A 19,707-nucleotide genomic window follows, 5' to 3' on the forward strand; every position below is an offset into this window, starting at 1 on the left:
ATTCAGCTGCTTGGTGATCGTGTTGCCTCCGATTTCTTTGACCTGACAAATCTGAAGAAGACAGAGATCCAGTATCGACTCAACCCTGGCCACGTGCTCCCAAGTGTCCACACTCTCCATCAACAACACACAATCTTTCAGTGCAGGCGTTTTACTATTTGGGAATATCCTCTCCAGTAACACTACCCTGGATGACAAAAGCAACCATCGCCTGGGCAAAGCAAGCTCAGTGTTTGGCAGACTCACTCACAGACTTTGGAAAGAATGTGGAATTTGTCTCTGAATAAAGATCAATGTCGACCAGGCAGTGGTTCTAACACCACGTCTTTACGGGTGAGAGACTTGGACAATCCAGTTTGACACAAAGCAAGTAGAAGCATCCCATCTTCACTGTCTGACATCTATTTGCACCACCAGGAGCCAGGACAAAATACCCAACACTGAGGTTTTTGCAAAGTGTTGTATACCTGGCACCGGGAGCATGCTCACTGGCGTTTAGCTTCGCTGGGTAGGTCATGTGGTTGACATGGAGAATTCCTGCATCCGAAAGGCAGCACTGTACAGCCCTCTGACCGCAGGAACCTGCACTGCAGGATCTCCCAAACTTCGATATAATGATGACCTGAAAACCAAACTCCGAGCTTGCAGACTGGATCCCAATACACTGGGGGGAAAAAAAACCTTGGAAAGACCCACATGGAGAAGTCCCTGTCATAGTGAACTCGATATTTGACAAAAACAGTGTCAAGTGCCTTCAGGATAATGGAGTGCAGTGCAAAGCCAATGTCTCCATCCATCCCTCCAACCGCCACTTCATATGCAGTATTTTTAATCGCTTATACAAATCGAGACTTAACCTGTGAGACGCCATCAACCTAGACTATAAACCGGACATTTGCTGCAAACTGGGGAATCCATCATATTGGCTCCCGAAGCTTGTCTTTTACAATTCTCACCCCTGCCCAGAAGTACCTTCATAGCCAAATGCTCCTTCTCGATAACTTTCTCTCACCCTACCACCCCTTCAATGGCTGGCTTATTTTACACTCCAACTCCTCCTCTCTTTGCCCTGCTATTCATGGACATCCCTTCAGTTCAGCATTTATTGCCCATCCCTTGTTGCCCTCAGAATGTGGTGGTGAGTTGCCTTCTCGAACCGTTGCAGACCTTGAGGTGTAGGTACACCCACAGTGCTATTAGGGAGGGAGTTCCAGGATGCGACAGTGAAGGAACGGTGATGTATTTCTAAGTCAGGGTGGTGAGTGACTTGAAAGGGAACCTCCAGGTGGTGGGGTTCCCAGGAATCTGCTGCTCCTGTCCTTCTAGATTGGAGTAGTTGAGGGTTTGGAAGGTGCTGCGTAAGGAGCCCCGATGAGTTCCTGCAGTGCATCTTGTAGATGGTGCACACGGCTGCAACTGTGCGTCGGTGGTGGATGGTTTGAATGTTTGTGGAAGGAGGAGCAATCAAGCGGGTTGCTTTGTCCTGGATGGTGTTGAACTTCTTGAGTGTTGTTGGAGCTGCACTCATCCAGGCAAGTGGAGAGTATTCCATTACACTCCTGACTTGTGCCTTGTAGATGGTGGACAGGCTTGGGGGGGTGGCGGCGTCAGGAGGTGAGTTACTTGTCCTATGGTTCCTAACCTTTGACCTGCCCTGGTAGCTATAATATTAATATGGCTAGTCCAGTTCAGTTTCTGATCAATGGTAACCCCCAGGGGGAATTCGGCGATGGCGATGCCATTGAATGTCAAGGTGCGATGGTTAGATCTTCTCTTGTCGGACATGGTCATTGCCTGGCACTTGTGTGGCGCGGATGTCACTTGTCAGCCCAAGCCCGGATATTGTCCAGGTCTTGCTGCATTTGGACATGGACTGCTTCAGTATCTGAGGAGTCAAAAATGGTGCTGAACATTGTGCAGTCATCCGCAAACATCCCCACTTCTGACCCTATGATGGAAGGGAGGTCATTGATGAAGCAGTTTAAGATGGTTGGGCCGAGGACACTACCCTGAGAGACTCCCGCAGTGATGTCGTGGAGCTGAGATGATTGACCTCCAACCACCATAACCATCTTCCTTTGTGCCAGATATGACTCCAACCAGCGGAGAGTTTCCCCCCCTGATTCCCATTGACTCCAGCTTAGCTAGGGCTCCTTGACGCCACACTCGGTCAATGCTGCTTGATGTCCAGGGCAGTCACTATCGCCTCACCTCTGGCATTCAGCACTTTTGTCCATGTTTGACCCAAAGCTGTAATGAGGTCAGGAGCTGAGTGACCCTGGCGGAACCCAAACTGAGTGTCCGTGAGCAGGTTATTGCCGAGTAAGTGTCGCTTGATAGCACTGTTGATGACACCTTCCATCACTTTTCTGACGATGAAGAGTAGATTGATAGGGCAGTAATTGGATGGGTTGGATTTGTCCTGTTTGTGTACAGGACACACCTGGGCAATTTTCCACATTGCCGGGTAGATGCCAGTGTTGTAGCTATACTGGAACAGCTTGGCCAGGAGTGCGGCAAGTTCTGGAGCACAAGAGATGTTAGGAGTTGTGTAAGAGACAACATTGTGGTAATGCCATTGACCAGGTAGCCCTAAAGGTTTGGACTAGTTGATCTGGAGACTTGAGTTTAAAGCCCACTCTGCAACTGGGTAAATTTAAATTTAGTTAATTAAAGGAATCTGGGATAGTTTAATAATGCTGAATATGCAATTGCTGCTGTCATTAAAAACCCAGCTGATTCACTGATGTCGTTGAGGGAACGAGCCGGCCGTCCTTTGGCCAGGCGGGTCTGTTAATGACGCCTAGTCCGCAGCAATGTGACTGACTCCTGACTGGCCTCTGGAACGGCTCAGCAAGACTTTCCGTTGTGTTTAAAAATACAGTTTCACACCACCGTGCCAAGGGTGATTAGGGCTGGATTATAAAGTCTGACCTTGCCAGCGACGTCCGCATCCATAACTGACTAAACAATGTAGCTGCTGATCTTTCTTCCTCCTGCCATGGAACGTCTGCCGAGAGTTGGCGTGTCTGTCCCAGAATTGGGGTACAGTGTCGAACTCTAATGTCATTGAGGGACACTACCAGAAGGATGTGGAGGCTTTGCAGAGGAGGTTTACCCAGGATGTTGCCTGGTCTGGAGGCTATGCGGAGAGGCTAAATAGACTCTGACTGTTTTCATTAGTACGGAGGGTGAGGGGTGACCTGATAGAGGTCTACAAGTGGGGCAGCACGGTAGCATTGTGGATAGCACAATTGCTTCACAGCTCCAGGTCCCAGGTTCAATTCCGGCTTGGGTCACTGTCTGTACGGAGTCTGCACATCCTCCCCGTGTGTGCGTGGGTTTCCTCCGGGTGCTCCGGTTTCCTCCCACAGTCCAAAGATGTGCAGGTTAGGTGGATTGGCCATTGATAAATTGCCCCTTAGTGTCCAAAATTGCCCTTAGTGTTGGGTGGGGTTACTGGGTTATGGGGATAGTGTGGAGGTGTTGACCTTGGGTAGGGTGCTCTTTCCAAGAGCCGGTGCAGACTCGATGGGCCGAAAGGCCTCCTTCTGCACTGTAAATTCTATGATCTATGAATGAGGGGCATGGATAGAGTGGATGTGCAGGCACCCTTTCCCAGGGTGGAGGGGTCAGTCACCAGAGGGCATAGGGTTTAAGGTCCATGGGGCAAAGATTAGAGGAGATGAGCGAGGCAGGATATTTTACGCAGAGTGGTGAGTGCCTGGAACGCGTTGCTAGGGGAGGTTGTGGCAGCAGATACATTAATGCCGTTCAAAAGGCATCTCGACAAACACATGGATAGGATGGGTTTCGAGGGATACGGCGTAAGGAAGTGCTGAGGGTTTTGGCCAAGGTTGGTTTTAAGACCGGTACAGGCTTGGAAGGCCGAAGGGCCTGTTCCTGTGCTGTGTTGTTCTTTGAACTCGATTATCTATGGTTCCCCTTTAACATGTAATGGTATTGCTTCATTAACAGCAGCTGCCAGTTTGCTCAAACCGTGTCGCTCAACACTAACAACCTCCTTTTGAAGGAAGTCAGAGATTCCGGAGGCCTGCAGTCCAATTCCTTTTTCTGTAAGGGCGATACTCATGGTTTACTTCCAATTCCCGAGCCTCCTTGGTGAGGGAGGAATGAATGTACCTTTCTATAGCATCTTTCACAACCTCAAGAAGCAGCGTCTGTCGAGAGAAACCGAAAACGCAGGAAATACTCAGCTGGTCTGGCAGTTACTGTGGAGAGAGAGAGACAGAAAACGCAGGAAATACTCAGCAGGTCTGGCAGCGTCTGTGGAGAGAGAGAGACAGAAAACACAGGAAATACTCAGCAGGTCTGGCAGTCACTGTGGAGAGAGAGAGACAGAAAACGCAGGAAATACTCAGCAGGTCTGGCAGTCACTGTGGAGAGAGAGAAACAGAAAACGCAGGAAATACTCAGCAGGTCTGGCAGTCACTGTGGAGAGAGAGACAGAAAACGCAGGAAATACTCAGCAGGTCTGTCAGTCACTGTGGAGAGAGAAACCGAAAACGCAGGAAATACTCAGCAGGTCTGGCAGCGTCTGTGGAGAGAGAGAAACAGAAAACGCAGGAAATACTCAGCAGGTCTGGCAGTCACTGTGGAGAGAGAAACCGAAAACGCAGGAAATACTCAGCAGGTCTGGCAGTCACTGGAGAGAGAGAGAAACAGAAAACGCAGGAAATACTCAGCTGGTCTGGCAGCGTCTGTGGAGAGAGAAACAAAGTTAATGCTTCGAGTCCAGCAAGAAGTCAAATTGGACTCGAAACGTTAACTCTGTTTCTCTCTCTCCACCGAGGCTGCCAGACCAGCTGAGTATTTCCTGTAGTTTCTGTTTTTATTTCAGATCTCCAGCATGTGCAGTATTTTGCCTTGGTGATGCTGGTTAAGGGTCAGGTCTATGGCCAGGAAACTGAGGAGAATCCCCTTCCTGATATTGCAGTGGGATCTTGTGCCCACCCGAGAGGGCAGACATCCTGGTTTGACATCTCACCTTGCCACTGACAATGCAGCATTCCCTCAATACTGGGAATGTCAGCCTGGGCTATTTGATTGAGATAATTTGGTGCAGGAAGGTCAGGCACATCAGTGGGACTTGAACCGCCTAACTCTGAGGCAGCAGTGTTACTCACTGGGCCACAGCCCAGTACAACACTCTGTTCCGGAATTGTTCTGCAGACTTTGGGAAATTGCTGCTTGTGTGCAAAACAGTTAAGAGGCTGGTGGGATGGAGAAGCTCGGGTGCAGGATTGTCAGGGATCGAGTAGTCGCATGTGGCAGGGTTGGGGGGAGATCCATAGACCGGGATGTGGTAACTATTGCTCTGCTGTGAGAGCTCTGTCCTCTGAGCAGGATTTAAGACGTTTATTGTTCTCGGATGCCGGGTAGCTAAATGTGGTCGTCTTGGGGGAATAACTCATAGCATCCATACTACATTGAATTGAAGTAGCCCAGGGGTCTTCCCCGAGAAGTACATGGAAACTCGGGCAAGGTGAACCAGAGAAGGAGGTTTGAAGGAGGCTTCTGAAGGTGGGGGGGGGGAGGGGAGGTGGGGAGGAGGTGGGAGGCAGCAGTGTAGTGGGGGCAGTGTTCCGGTTTGTGGGGTTGAGGGGAGGCTGTTGGAGTGGGAATAGGGGTCACGGTGTACCTGAGGAGTGTAAGGGTGGGGCCGGGGGCGGGAGGCGGGGTGATGCTGGAAGAGTGAGGATGCAGGTTGAGGATGGGATAGGTGGAATTAGAGATCTATTGCTGGCTGGTGTGGGCAGGTGGAGCATAGTATATTGATTCCCTCTGAGAAGTGGGTTAGCTCCGTATAACATAGGGATGGATGATCAGTTTGAGTACGTTCAAGGTGTGATTGATGTAGTTTTGAACTCAATGATACGAGTGACATGGTGACATGGTGATTGGATGGGAAAGTGGAATTGATCAACTCTGAATTTATTAAATGGTGGAGCAAGCTTGGAGGGCTGAACGACCTACTGCTGCTTCTATTTCTTTCAGAAAATATTCCCAATTAAGAAGCAATTTAGCGTGGCCAATCCACCTACCCTGCATATCTCTGGGTTGTGGGATGATATCTTTAAAAAAATATATATTTTTAATCAAATTTTTACATATTTTGAACCCCCCCCCCCCCCCGGGCTGCTGCTGACCATCTCCTTTCGCTCCGCTAGAAAGTCTAGGAACGGTAGTCACCGCCTGAAGAACCCTTGCACAGATCCTCTTAAGGCAAATTTTACCCTTTCCAATTTAATGAACCCTGCCATATCGCTGATCCAGGATTCCACGCTTGGGGGCCTCGCCTCCTTCCACTGCAGCAGATCCTCCGCTGGGCTACCAGGGACGCATAGGCCTCTTTCGCCTCCTGCACTCCCGACTCGTCCGATACCCCAAATAGTGCAAGCCCCCAACTCTGCTTAACCCGGGTGTTTACCACCTTAGACACCGTCCTCTCAACGCCCCTCCAGAACCCATCCAGTGCTGGGCACGCCCAGAACATGTGGGCGCGATTTGCTGGGCTCCCCGAACACCCCACACCTGTCCTCTACTCCAAAAAAACGACTCAGCCTTGCCCCAGTCATGTGCGCCCTGTGCAGAACCTTAAATTGTATCAGGCTAAGCCTGGTGCAAGAGGAGGAAGAATTTACCCTACCCAGGGCGTCCGCCCACGCACCCTCCTCTATATCCTCCCCCAGCTCCTCCTCCCATTTACCTTTCAGCTCCTCCTCCAAGGCCTCCTCCTCCTCCTGCATCTCCTGGAAGATCGCCGAGACCTTGCCTTCTCCAACCCACACCCCCGAGAGCACCCTATCCTGGATCCTACGTGCTGGCAGCAGCGGGAACTCCCTCACCTGCCGTCTTACAAACGCCCTTACCTGCATGTACCTGAAGGCATTTCCGGAGGGAAGCCCGAATTTTTCCTCCAGCACCCCAAGGCTCGCAAACGTCCCTTCTAAAAACAGGTCCCCTATCCTTCTAATTCCTGCCCCGTGCCAACTCAGGAACCCTCCATCCATTCTCCCCGGGACGAACCAATGGTTCTCCCGGATCGGGGACCAAACCGAAGCCTCTGCCTACCCCCTGTGGCATCTCCCCAGATTTTGAGGGGCGCCGCTACCACCGTGCTTGTGGTGTACCTTGACGGCGGGAGCAGCAGCGGTGCCGTCACCAGCGCTCCCATACTCGTGCCCACACAGGACGCCATCTCCAGCCTCTTCCACGCCACCCCCACCCCCTTCATTACCCACTTGCGTATCATCGCCACATTGGCAGCCCAGTAATACCCACAAAGATTAGGCAACGCTAGCCCTCCTCTGTCCCTGCTCCATTCCAGAAACACCCTTCTCACCCTCGGGGTCTTTTTTGCCCACACAAACCCCATGATGCTCCTGCTGACCCACTTAAAGGCCTTGGGGATCAGGATAGGGAGGCGCTGGAATATAAAAAGGAACCTCAGGAGCACCGTCATCTTCACCGACTGTACCCTACCCGCCAGGGAGAGTGGCAGCATATCCCACCTTTTTAAACCCCTCCTCCATCTGCTCCACCAGCCTCGTTAAATTGAGCTTGGGTAGGGCCCCCCAGCCCCTGGCCACCTGCATCCCCAGATACCGAAAACTCCTTTCCGCCCTCTTCAGTGGAAGCTCGTCTATACCCCTTCCCTGGTCCCCTGGGTGCATCACGAAGAGCTCACTCTTCCCCATGTTGAGCTTATACCTGGAAAAGTCTCCAAACTCCCTGAGGATCCGTATCACCTCCGCCCCCCCCCCCCCCCCCCCCCCCCCCCCCCCCCCCCCCCCCCCCCCGGGGTCCGCCACATAACAGTAACAGGTCGGCGGCGTACAACGAATCCCGGTCGTCGTCGTCCCCCGGTCCCCCCCGGACCAGCCCCCTCCAGCTCCTGGGCTCCCTTAGAGCCATAGCCAAAAGCTCAATTGCCAATGCAAATAGCAGGGGGATAGGGGGCACCCCTGCCTCATCCCCCGGTACAGCCGAAAGTATTCCGACCTCCTCCGGGGCTTCGTACAGTAGCCTAACCCAACTAACGAACCCCTCCTCTAACCCGAACCTCCTCAACGCTTCCCACAAGTACCCCACTCCACCCTATCGAAGGCCTTCTCCGCATCCATAGCCGCCACTATCTCCGCTTGCCCCTCCACTGCAGGCATCATGATTACATTTAGGAGCCTACGCACATTGGTGTTTAGCTGCCTTCACTTCTGGTCCATGTGGATCACCCCCGGGACACACTCCTCAATTCTGGTAGCCAACACCTTCGCTAACAGCTTGGCATCTACGTTGAGGAACGAGATTGGCCTATACGACTCACACTGTAAAGGGTCCTTGTCCCGCTTCAAGATCAGCGAGATCAGCGCCCTGGACATCGTCGGGGGTAGGACCCCTCCCTCGCCTCATTGAAAGTCCTCACTAGTAGTGGGCCCAACAGGTCCATATACTTCCTGTAAAATTCCACTGGGAACCCATCTGGCCCCGGTGCCTTCCCCGCCTGCATATTCCCCAGCCCCTTAGTCAGCTCCTCCAGCCCTACCGGTGCCCCAAGCCCAGCCACCTGCTCCTCCTCCACCTTCGGGAACCTCAGCCGGTCCAGAAAACGACGCATTCCCCCCATCTCCGTCGGGGGCTCAGACCTATACAGCCCCTCATAAAAGTCTCTAAATACCCCATTTATTCCCACCGCACTCCGCACCGTGTTTCCCCCTTTATCCCTAACTCTCCCAATCTCCCTCGCTGCCTCCCGCTTCCGAAGCTGGTGTGCCAGCATCCGGCTAGCCTTCTCCCCGTACTCATACACCGCCCCTTGCGCCTTCCTCCACTGCACCTTCGCCGCCTTGGTGGTCAACAGGTCGAACTCGGCCTGGTGGCTTCGTCCCTCCTTGAGCAGTCCCTCCTTGGGGACCTCTGCATACCTCCTATCCACCCTTAAAATCTCCCCCACCAACCTCTCCCTCTCTCTCCTCTCCTTCCCATCGTTGTGGGCCCTAGTGGAGATTAGCTCTCCCCTAATCACCGCCTTCAGCGCCTCCCAGACCACCCCAACCTGCACCTCCCCATTATCGTTAACCTTTAGGTATCTTTCACTGCACCCCCGGATCCGCCCGCTCACCTCCTCATCCGCCAGCAAACCCACCGCCAGGCGCCACAGCGGGAGCTGGTCCCTCTCCTCCCCTAGCTTGAGCTCCACCCAATGTGGGGCATGGCCAGCGATGGATATGGCCCAATACTCCGTGTCCTCCACCCTCGGGATCAGCGCCCTGCTCAAAACGAAGAAGTCAATCCGGGAGTAGGCTTTATGGACGTGGGAAAAGAAAGAGAATTCCCTGGCCCCCGGCCTACCAAACCACCATGGGTCCACTCCTCCCATCTGGTCCAGCCCTACCCACCCCTTTCTCAGCCTAACCTGGTCTGCCACCCTCAAATGCGTCTCCTGGAGCATGACCACATCAGCCTTCAGTCCCTTCAGGTGCGCGAACACGCGGGCCCTCTAGACCGGCCCGTTCAGGCCTCTCACATTCCAAGTTATCAGCCGGATCAGGGGCTGCCGGCCCCCCCCCCCCCCCCCGCCGATTAGCCATCTCCCTTTCTAGGCCAGCCGCGTGCCCGCGCCTCCCGCACTCTCTATTCCCCCCAGCAGCAGACCCCCACCCCGACTCTCTCTTCAGGCACCAGCTCCCCTTTGGCCAATGCAACCCCCCCCCCCCCCCCAAAAGCTAGGTCCCCCCTAGTTGCTAGTTGTGTTGCTCCCCCCATAGCACTCCCGTAAGTCAGCTGACTCCTGTTTGCCCCGGCCGCTCCCGCCACTCCATCGACGCCCCCAGTGTGGAACCCCCCCCCCTCCTGTCCATCAGCGGGCGCTCCTCTCCAGTACCAGCCCTCCCCACGCACACCCCTCCCCCGCCTCCTTCCTTCCTTAGCGCGGGGAAAAAGCCCGCGCTTTCCACCAAGCCGGCCCCGACCCCACCCCCTCTGGCGCAGCTCCCTTTTGCGGCCTGATCCCAGCTCCCCCACCTCGGGCCCCCTCTTCCAACCACCGACGCCCACACTCTCACCAAACCCCCACTACGAACCATTTGTTGTGGGGTGATATCAACGCAGACACGGGGAGAATGTGCAAACTCCACACAGACAGTGACCCAGAGCCAGGATTGAACCTGGGACCTCGGCACCGTGAGGCAGCAGTGCTAACCACCGTGCTAACCACCTCTGTTGCTTCTATTTCTTATGTTCTTATGGAACTGCTTATTGTTCATGAACCAGAACAATAGGATTGGTAACAGTATTTGGAAGATCAAAGCCACAAACTGAAATATCTCACTGCCAACTCCATCCCTCTCCCTGGTCTTGAGATTGAACCAGATTGTTTGCAAAAACTTCTGACCGACCACACAACTACGCTATCTCTAATACTGCCTATTTCCACCTCCTGCCCTCCAACCATTCCTACGCACTCTGTAAGCCTAAGGTCATCCCAAGCTCTGATGGAGTCCCGACCAGATCTTATTTGCTCATCAGCCTTGTTTTCATTGACCTACTCTGTTTTCAAATTCTCACCCCTCCATATCTGTGTAAGGATCTTCCACAATCCTCTGAGACATGCATCACCCCGATTTTAATTAACCCATCTATGTCTTTAGTTACTGTGGCTCTAAGCTCCTGGATCCACTTCCCACACCTCTCTATCTCTCTCTACTTCACTCTAATTGTTTTATTCAGTCATGGGATGTGGGTGTCGCTGGGTGGGTGTCTTGCTGCTCATTTCAGAGGGCATTTAAGAGTCACCAAGTAGGTCTGGAGTTGTACGTGGGCCAGACCAGGTAAGCTCGGCAGATTTCCTTCCCTAATGGGGGTCACTGAACCAGATGGGTTCTGACAATTGACGATGGTTTCATGGTCATCATTAGGCATAAGATTTTTATCGAATTCGAACGCGTGTCCCCAGAACATTACTCTGGATTACTGTCTTATTGACAATATCACCTCCCCGTATTTAAGGCACTCCTTAAAGCTTTGGCTACCTTCTCTAATGGGCGACACGGTAGCACAGTGGTTAGCACTGCTGCTTCAAAGCGCCAGGAACCCTGGTTCAATTCCGGCCTAGGGTGACTGTCTGTGTGATGTTTGCACTTTCGCCCCGTGTCTGAGTGGGTTTCCTCCGGGTGCTCCGGTTTCCTCCCACAGTCCAAAGCTGTACAGGTTAGGTGGGGTGGCCATGCTAAATTGCCCTTCGTGTCCAAAGGTTAGGTATGAAAAGGGGTTGCAGGGACGGGGTGGGGGAATGGGCCTAGGTAGGCTGCTCTTTCAGAGGGTTGGTGTAGACTTGATGGGCTGAATGGCCCTTCTGCACTGTAGTGATTCTATGATTCTAATACTGCATCATGTAGCTCGGTTACTTTCCAGGCATCCTGGGAAGTGCCGCTGCCTGGGGAAAGTGGGCAGTATAATCAAAGACCCCTCCCACCCGGCTTACTCACTCTTCCAACTTCTTCCATCGGGCAGGAGATACAGAAGTCTGAGAACACTCACGAACAGACTCAAAAACAGCTTCTTCCCCGCTGATACCAGACTCCTAAATGACCCTCTTATGGAGTGACCTCATTAACACTACACCCTGTATGCTTCATCTGATGCCAGTGCTTATGTCGTTACATTCTATACCTTGTGTTGCCCTATTATGTATTTTCTTTTATTCCCTTTTCTTCTCATGTACTTAATGATCTGTTGAGCTGCTCGCAGAAAAATACTTTTCACTGTACCTCGGTACACGTGACAAACAAATCCAATCCAAAAGATATGTCGCATTTGCCTACAGACCAGTAAGTATCATTGCAGTTATTGCCAGAGTGTGGAAGGGCTTTATAATGTCTGTGAAGAGCGAGATGGTTTGGTGTTGAAATGCACTTGGCCTTGGTTGCTGTTGATTTCTGTTATGGTTCCTCTTTTGGTCAGCTTGTTGATTTGGGTCTTTGTGATTCTGCAGTGGAAGAATAAATTGGAGACCCGTCATGGCGAGTGATGTCATCATGTTGATGAGGGGCCTAGCCAAGCTGAGCCAGGCGATCGTTGAAACGCAGACCATGCAGATGCGTGTTTCAGCGTCGGGTGGGGAAGCACTGGCAGTGGCCAGGGACTGGCAGGCGTCTGCCGAAGATGCCTTCAGTACGGCAGTAGGAAGGATGCAGGTACGGAACAGTGTTTCTAAAAAAATTTTTAAAAATTAAAAAAAATTAATTGACTCTGGTGACATGAGCATCACTGGCTGGGTCATCGTTCATTGTCCAACCCTAATTGCCCCCGAGAAGGTGGTGTTGAGCTGCCGCCTTGAACCGCTGCAGTCCGTGTGGTGTAGGGTACATCCACCGTACTCTTAGGGAGGGAGTTCCAGGATTGTGAGCCAGTGGCCGTGCAGAAGGAATAGGCCATTTGCCTGCTCCGCCATTTAATGACGTCATGGCTGCTCTAAATGTGGCCTCCACTCCACTCTCCTGCCTGGCCTACATAACCCGTAACTCTCTTGTTCAAACATGAATTAACTCAGCCTCGAATAGATTCAGTGACCTCAGCCACCACTGTTTGCTGGGGCAGATAATTCCAAAAGCTAACCACCCTCTGAGGGAATAAATTCCTCGTCATCTCCATCTTGAATTGGAGATCCCTTATTTATAACCTGTGCCCTCTAGTTCTAGATTCCCCCGTGAGGGGATATATACTCTCAGCATCCAACCCATCAAGTCCCCTCAGAATCTTACATATTTCATACATAGAAAATAGAAGCAGGAGGAGGCCATTCGGCCCTTCGAGCCTGCTCCGCCATTCATTATGATCATGGCTGATCATCGTTCAATACCCTGATCCCGCCTCCCCCCCCCCCCCCAGATCCCTTGATCCCTTTCGCCCCAAGAGCTATATCTAATTCCTTCTTGAAATTACACAACGTATTGGCCTCAACTACTTTCTGTGTTAGTGAATTCTGTAGATTACCACTCTCTGGGTGAATACATTTCTCCTCTCCTCAGTCCTAAAAGGTTTACCCCTTACCCTCAAACTATGACCCCTAGTTCCGGACTCCCCCACCATCGGGAACATTCTGAATCTATCCTGTCTAATCCGGTTAGAATTTTACACGTTTTCGAGATCCCCTCTCACTCTTCTAAACTCCAATGAATATAATCTGAACCGACAGTCCCGCCACCCCAGGAATCAGTCTGGTAAACCTTTGCTGCACTCCAGTGACAGCAAGAACATCCTTCCTCAGATAAGGACACCGAAACTGCACACAATACTCCAGGTGTGGCCTCACCAATGCCCGATACAATTGCAGTAAAACATCTCTATTCCTATACTCAAATCCTCTCACTGTGAAGGCCAACATACCATTTGCCGCCTTTACTGCCTGCTGTACCTGCGTGCTTCAATAATACCACCTCTTATTCATCTAAACTCAGTGAGTATTGGCCTAACTTATTAACCTTTCCTCATAAGACAACCCCTTCACTCCAGGAATCAACCTAGTGAACCTTCTCTGACCTCCCCCGCAAGGCATATTACCTGCTGCCCCTGTTTGACCACCCATGGTGATTTACCCCATTATGTGGGAGATAGGCCGTGGATTCTCCATGAACTCTTGCTGGTGAGTAAGTACCTGCCATTTATTTATTTATTTTCTGATTCTAGGATGTTGTGACGCAGCAGGAGAACTTCTCTGAACTGGACAAGGACTTGGCTTCAGAGTGGAGCCTCGAGGGTGAGGCCTCCGAGAGGTCAATGAAAGACTTTGCCGCAGACACCCACCCGCACCAGGCGGCTGTTGACCCTGTGGCCTTTGACCCAGCGTCTCCTGAGAAAGAGGCGGGGCTCTTCACCAGACGTTCCAGGGACTCGAACGGCTCCTTCTCATCTGGGACCCAGAAGCGGTCCTTCCATCAAGACCACCGCTCTGTCAGCGGGCTAACAGCTGAAGATATTGACAAGGCCCGAGAGGCCAAAGTGACTCCCACAGACAAGCCTTACAGACAGATGGTACGTCCCATTCTATCCCCGCATTGACAGTATGGTTAGACTGAGCCAATCCCAAAGTGTCGATGAGCGATGGTAAATTTGAAAATTCCACGTGGGTGATAGAAGCTTCCGGAAGCTCCTCATCGTTGTTCACTCATTTTCAAAATAAATATTGGGCTCGCGTTACTTGGCCACGTTTGCGCTGACGTGGAGGGTGTAATTTTAGAGTCGGATCTTAGTCTGACTGCAAAGCTTTGGTCAACAAGCAGCTGCAGTCATATAATTCACTCAGTAACAAACCCACTTCCCTGCTCCTTCTCAGCTCTGCAATCTTTTCCCTTCAAGTCTCTATCTAAATCCCCTTTGAAAGGTTCAGGCTGTCCAGATCTCAACAACTTCCTGCCTAAACAGAGCATTCTGCCCAGCTACCCTCTGGTTCCGGCAATGAGCTGAAAACTGCATTCCCTGGCCACTGACCCCTCCCTGGCCACTGACCCCTCCCTGGCCACTGACCCCTCCCTGGCCACTGACCCCTCCCTGGCCACTGACCCCTCCCTGGCCACTGACCCCTCCCTGGCCACTGACCCCTCCCTGGCCACTGACCCCTCCCTGGCCACTGACCCCTCCCTGGCCACTGACCCCTCCCCTCTCTTTACTCTATCCAAAACGGCTCATAATTTTTGAATGCCTCAGTTAAATCTCCTCTCAACTTCTCTGGCCTCGGGAGGACACTCCCAACTTCTCCAGAACTCCATTCCCTTATCCTTGCTATCATTCCAGCAAACCATTCTGGAGCCGTGGCCTTCTTCCTGAAGTGCGGGGTCCAAAATTGAACACACTACTTCAGTTGAGACCTTTTATTAAAAAGAAAGTTTTAGCAGATATCCTTGTTTTTATACTCAATGGCCAAACTTTTAAAGCCGAAGGCGCTGTATTGTTTTCCTAACAATCTGGGAAGGTAGTAGCACAAATGTATGTACATACACCCCCAGATGTCTCTGTCCCTACAAGCACCCTTTTAGCATTTTACCCATTTAATTTATATTGGTGAAATCATTACTGTGACTATTTACCACGAGGAGGATGACATGTAGTCAGGAAAAACAGATGTGTACACGAACACATTAAAAAAAAAAGAAGAATTTGAGAAACTCGCACACCATCATACATTAGGAATAGGAACAAATTATTTGGCTCCTCATGTCTTTGGGTGGGGGGTGGGGGTGGTGGGGGGGCAGGGGACGGTGCGGTGTCAAGAGTTCCAGACTTACCAGCCCTTTGTGCGAAGACGTGTTTGCTGACATCACCTGAATGGCCTCACTCTAATTTTAATGTTATGACCCCCTTGTTCTGAAATCCCCACCTCGGGGAATAGTAATATTGACACTCCTGTTTCGACAGTAGTTTACTGGGTTGCAAACTCTGTCTTCTTGGATTGCCTTTAGCATGGAGCCTGTCAAAGAGGTTTAAGAATGAACCTCGCCATCAGTTTTCCTTGCTGTTTGTTTGGGAGTTTGCCCATTGCCTGCTGCATCCCCTACAATGCTACCACGATGCAATGAGCACTTTAATGACTGTGCAGCCCTTTGGGACATCCAGAGGTTATGGAAGGTGCTATTATAAATGCAAGTCTCCCTTTCAATGGTGCTGTGACTTCTGTATTAAGGATAAGTTATGGTCCAATAACCAAGTCACTTTTTATGTGTTTTGAGAAAAGCTTGGTGTCCATGAAAGGTTAACGAGATTTGTGCACTTGTTCTCCAGCCAGCTGGCATCCATACTACTTTCTGTCTTGTGGATATAGTTTATCCGCTTGAGTAGTTTTTACTTTGATCATGTACCATAGACGACTGGTGACCTTTTCTCGCTGGGGTTGGGAGGGGCTTCGGTACGCACAGTCGCCAACTTTCCTACTCTCTCCCAGCCCTCCCGGGTTACCTTCCTTTTCTTTGTGAGTCAGGTCCCATTTTTGGGAATTGAAGACTGCTCTCTGCAGCTAAACACTGGCCCTTCACTAGATTCCAGCCTCTTTGTATATATGTATATAATCCTCCCCTCCAGCTTCTCTTGGTGAGCTGGGAAAGGGAGAGTTCTGGATGACCTAACAACAACGAGATCCCCCACCCATCTTTCTAAACTCCAAGTACATATCCAGAGCCCTCAACAGCGCCTCCTATGACAAGTCCTTCATTCCGGGGATTATTTTTGTGAACCTCCTCTGGACCCTTTCCAAAACCAGTACATCATTCCTTAGATATAGGGCCTTAAACTGTTCACAATACTCCAAATGGGGTCTGACCAGAGCCTTATACAGCCTCAGAAGTACATCCCAGCTCTCGAGGTGTGTGCCACTGCTCATTGAACGCAAAGCTTCACTTCAGACCCCAAAGGTGATGCAGGTGAGACTAATGAGTCCGATCCCAAAAATCGAAGGAAAAAACCTAGCGTTTAGACAGCGTCTTCCACAATCTCTGCACTTTCCAACAAGTCATCTTGTATCCACATCCAGTTTTGTTGCAGTGGGTAGAGTCCCAATCTCTGGATCAGAAGCTTTGGGTGTAAGTCCTACTCGGGACTTGATGGTCCCAGGTGGTGCCTTCATAACATGCCAAACAGGGATGGAGTTGATACTGTGTAGGGGTCGTTTTTAAGGGCTTTGGTGTTACCGCTTTTACCGTTCTCACCAGCCAGGTACTCCGTGAGCCCAATGGTGGTGTCGGCCCTAAGGGTGTGGGGGCAGTGGAGGCAGCATTTGGTGCTGGAGGGATGTGTCTGTGTGGGCACCGATCTGTGATAACCATAGGTTTGCACCGTGGGGACTGGACGTGAGGTTGAGTATGGCGGCAGGAATTGGCACTTTGCCGATCTGTTTACAGGGGGGACAATTTATGGTTGGAGGATCTGGAGGAAGTGTACGAGTTCCCAGGGGGAATGGCTTTAGGTACCTGCAGGTTCGGGACTTTGTAAGGAGAGAGGTGCCGTCCTTTCCTGGGCTGCCGTCCCTGGGGTTGCAGAACAAGGTGCTGGCGAGGGAAGAGATGGGGGAGGGGAAGGTTTCTGAAGGAGTTGATGGAATGGGAGGGAGCCCAGGTGGGGGACATCAAGCTTAAGTGGGAGGAGGAACTGGGAGGGGTGGTGGGGGCCGAGACGTGGGCAGAGGCCTTGCGGAGGGTGAACGCGTCCTCGTCATGTGCGAGGTTAAACTTCATCCAGTATAAAGTGGTCCATAGGGTTCACATGATGGTGGCGAGGATCAGTAGGTTCTTTTGAGGGGTTAGGGGGTAGGTGTAGGTAGTGTGCGAGGAGGGGGAGGGCTCGCGAATCAAATCCACATGTTGAGGGGGCTCTCGAACGTGATGTCTGAGGTGCTGGGAGGTGGTCCTGAGTCCAGAGGTGGCGATATTTAGGGGGAATGAAGATTGGAAGTCCAGGGGGTGAGAGGGGCCCTTGCTCCTTGATAGCCCGGAGTCGGATATTGCTCGGGTGGAGAGACTCGGAGCCGCCGAAAGCGGGAGTGTGAGTGAGCAGCGGAATTCCTGAGGCCGGAGAAGGTTACGTTCATCTTAAGGGGGTCGGCAGAGGGGTTCACCCGGAGGTGGAAGCTGTTTATTGATTTCTTTAATGAGGTTTGAGAGGTCAGCATTGGGAAGGCAGGATGGGAGAAGGGAGTGGCGCCAGGGGAGTGGCTGTTGGTTGTTTATTGAATTGTTTGGTGGTTTTTCTGATTCTGTTTATATGTGAAAATGCCTTGAATAAAAATACTTTAAAAAGCAAATAATATGCCAAACAGGTTAATTATCAACCTCCAAATCCTTCCAATTCACCTCTGGCAGGTAAGAGTGGGAGAGTCTCCTGGTTAGCCAGAAGCTGCTCACTCCCCAGTTGTATGACTATCTGTTTAAGTGGAACCTACAGCCTTTGAATTAAGAGGCGGAGGTCTCTCTAGCAGAGACAGAGCCATTCATTACTCCTATCGACATAACTCCAAACTCGGAGGAGTTACTGGTAGAGCTGCTTTTTTATGATGGATTGAATAACCTTTTTCATTCTTTGGGATTCTGGGTTTGGATTTGAATTCTGGGATTCTGCCATTTTTTTCTATTAAGGTTGGAGAGGCTGGGATAGTTTTCTTTAAAGCAAAGAAGGTAAAGGGGAGATTTGCTCGAGGCGTTCACAACCATGAACAGTTTTGTTGGGAGTAAATGAGGAGAATCCAATACCAAAGACCAGTCTGTCGGTAACCAGAGGAAACGGGTTTAAAGTAAGTGGCCAAAGAATTAACGGAGGGATGAAGAGAATTATGAGTTTGTGATCTGGAATGCATTGCCTGAATGCAGGGAAGGTGGACGTGGATTGAATTAGTAACATGCAGAAGGGATGTGGCTGGAAAGAGAGACATGTTGTTGAAGTTTCCGCCTTGCAAACATCAGGACAAAGGCAAGAATTGCAAATTTCAAACAATCTCAACAATTTATAGTACAGGAGAAAAGGATGCTGATTGGTTGGCAAGTCTATTCTGGTTGAGATGTTGCCATGGAAAAAGAAATGGGGAACTATAGGCTCCCAAACTGTGATTCAAATAAAGGCGCAAAACTTGAACATATCCCTTTTGTTTGCAGAGCGTGTGCATGAATGTGTGTCACTTCTAGCAAGTGTAGCTGAGCCACACTATGAGCTTGACTGACTATCTTAAATTGTCAGCTATTAGAAGGTTGTTCAGAAGGGAACTCAAATGAAAATTGGATAAATACTTGGGCCTTGGGGAAAGGACTGAGGTGTGGGGTTGGTTCAAAGAGCTTTCACCGGCATGGTGGGCTGAATGGGGGTGTGACGCACATGGTGTTTCTTCAGCTGCAACTTTAGATGAACCAGAGGCAGATGTAGCAGCAGAGGATGTGAGCCCAACAGGCCTCTAACCCTGATTAAAGTAGCCACAACCTAATTAATATTCTCAGCTTTTAACTGCTGACTTTCTAAAAGGAGCTGATCGGCTGCCTAATTTCGACAACAGCAACTATGCATTTATATAACACCTTAAGTGTAGTTAAAGGTCCCATGATCTTGGCAGCTGGGGAGGGAAGCTGATTCCAGGCCTGATTCAGGAGAATGGCCTAGATGCTGTCTGGGAAATTTGGGAAGGACAAGCCTCCGAGGTGTCTTCATTCAAACCCACCTTGCTGTTGAAAAAGACTTGCATTTCTATAGCACCTTTCCGAACCTCAGGACGTCCCAAACTACAGTCAGTGAGCAGTAATTGAAGTGCAGTCACTGTTGTAATGGAAAACGGCAGCCAACGTGTGCACAGCAGCAAGTTTTTGTGATCTTAATTGAGGGATTAATATTGGTCAGGACACAGAGGCGGAGTGGTGGAGAGACTCTTGAGAGTCAGCAGAGACAGTTGTGCGCAAGTCTCCAAAGTTCAGAGTGGACTTGGTCCCATGACTATTCTGGTTGTTCCACCAACTGAACCACTGTTGACTCCCTGGGACATCCCGAGGATGTGAAAGGGTTTCTCTCGCCCTCCTCCATCACCCGTTGACTTTATTATCTTTGTGTTTTATTCCCCTAGCTGAGTGAGCGGGCCCGGGAACGCAAAGTACCATCCACTCGAATCGGTCGGCTGGCCAATTTTGGAGGTGAGTGTTTTGTGACCCTCTTGTCAAGTGTCTATTGCTT

At 51.0% G+C, this 19,707-nt stretch overlaps 1 protein-coding gene across 2 annotated transcripts in view; it reads left to right on the forward strand.

Moving 5' to 3' along the window:
* Nucleotides 1–19,707, forward strand: part of coq8aa (coenzyme Q8A, genome duplicate a) — a 143,327-nt gene that overhangs the window by 24,955 nt on the left and 98,665 nt on the right. For both annotated transcript variants that reach the window (XM_072500226.1, XM_072500227.1), the window contains exons 2-4: nucleotides 12,014–12,215; nucleotides 13,708–14,052; nucleotides 19,601–19,667. In XM_072500226.1, coding sequence (XP_072356327.1) covers nucleotides 12,039–12,215; nucleotides 13,708–14,052; nucleotides 19,601–19,667 — 589 coding nt within the window. In that variant the 5' untranslated portion in view covers nucleotides 12,014–12,038. The remainder of the gene's footprint in view (nucleotides 1–12,013; nucleotides 12,216–13,707; nucleotides 14,053–19,600; nucleotides 19,668–19,707) is intronic.

The sequence above is a fragment of the Scyliorhinus torazame genome, chromosome 4 (assembly GCF_047496885.1).
Source record: "Scyliorhinus torazame isolate Kashiwa2021f chromosome 4, sScyTor2.1, whole genome shotgun sequence".
NCBI classification, from domain to species: domain Eukaryota; kingdom Metazoa; phylum Chordata; class Chondrichthyes; order Carcharhiniformes; family Scyliorhinidae; genus Scyliorhinus; species Scyliorhinus torazame.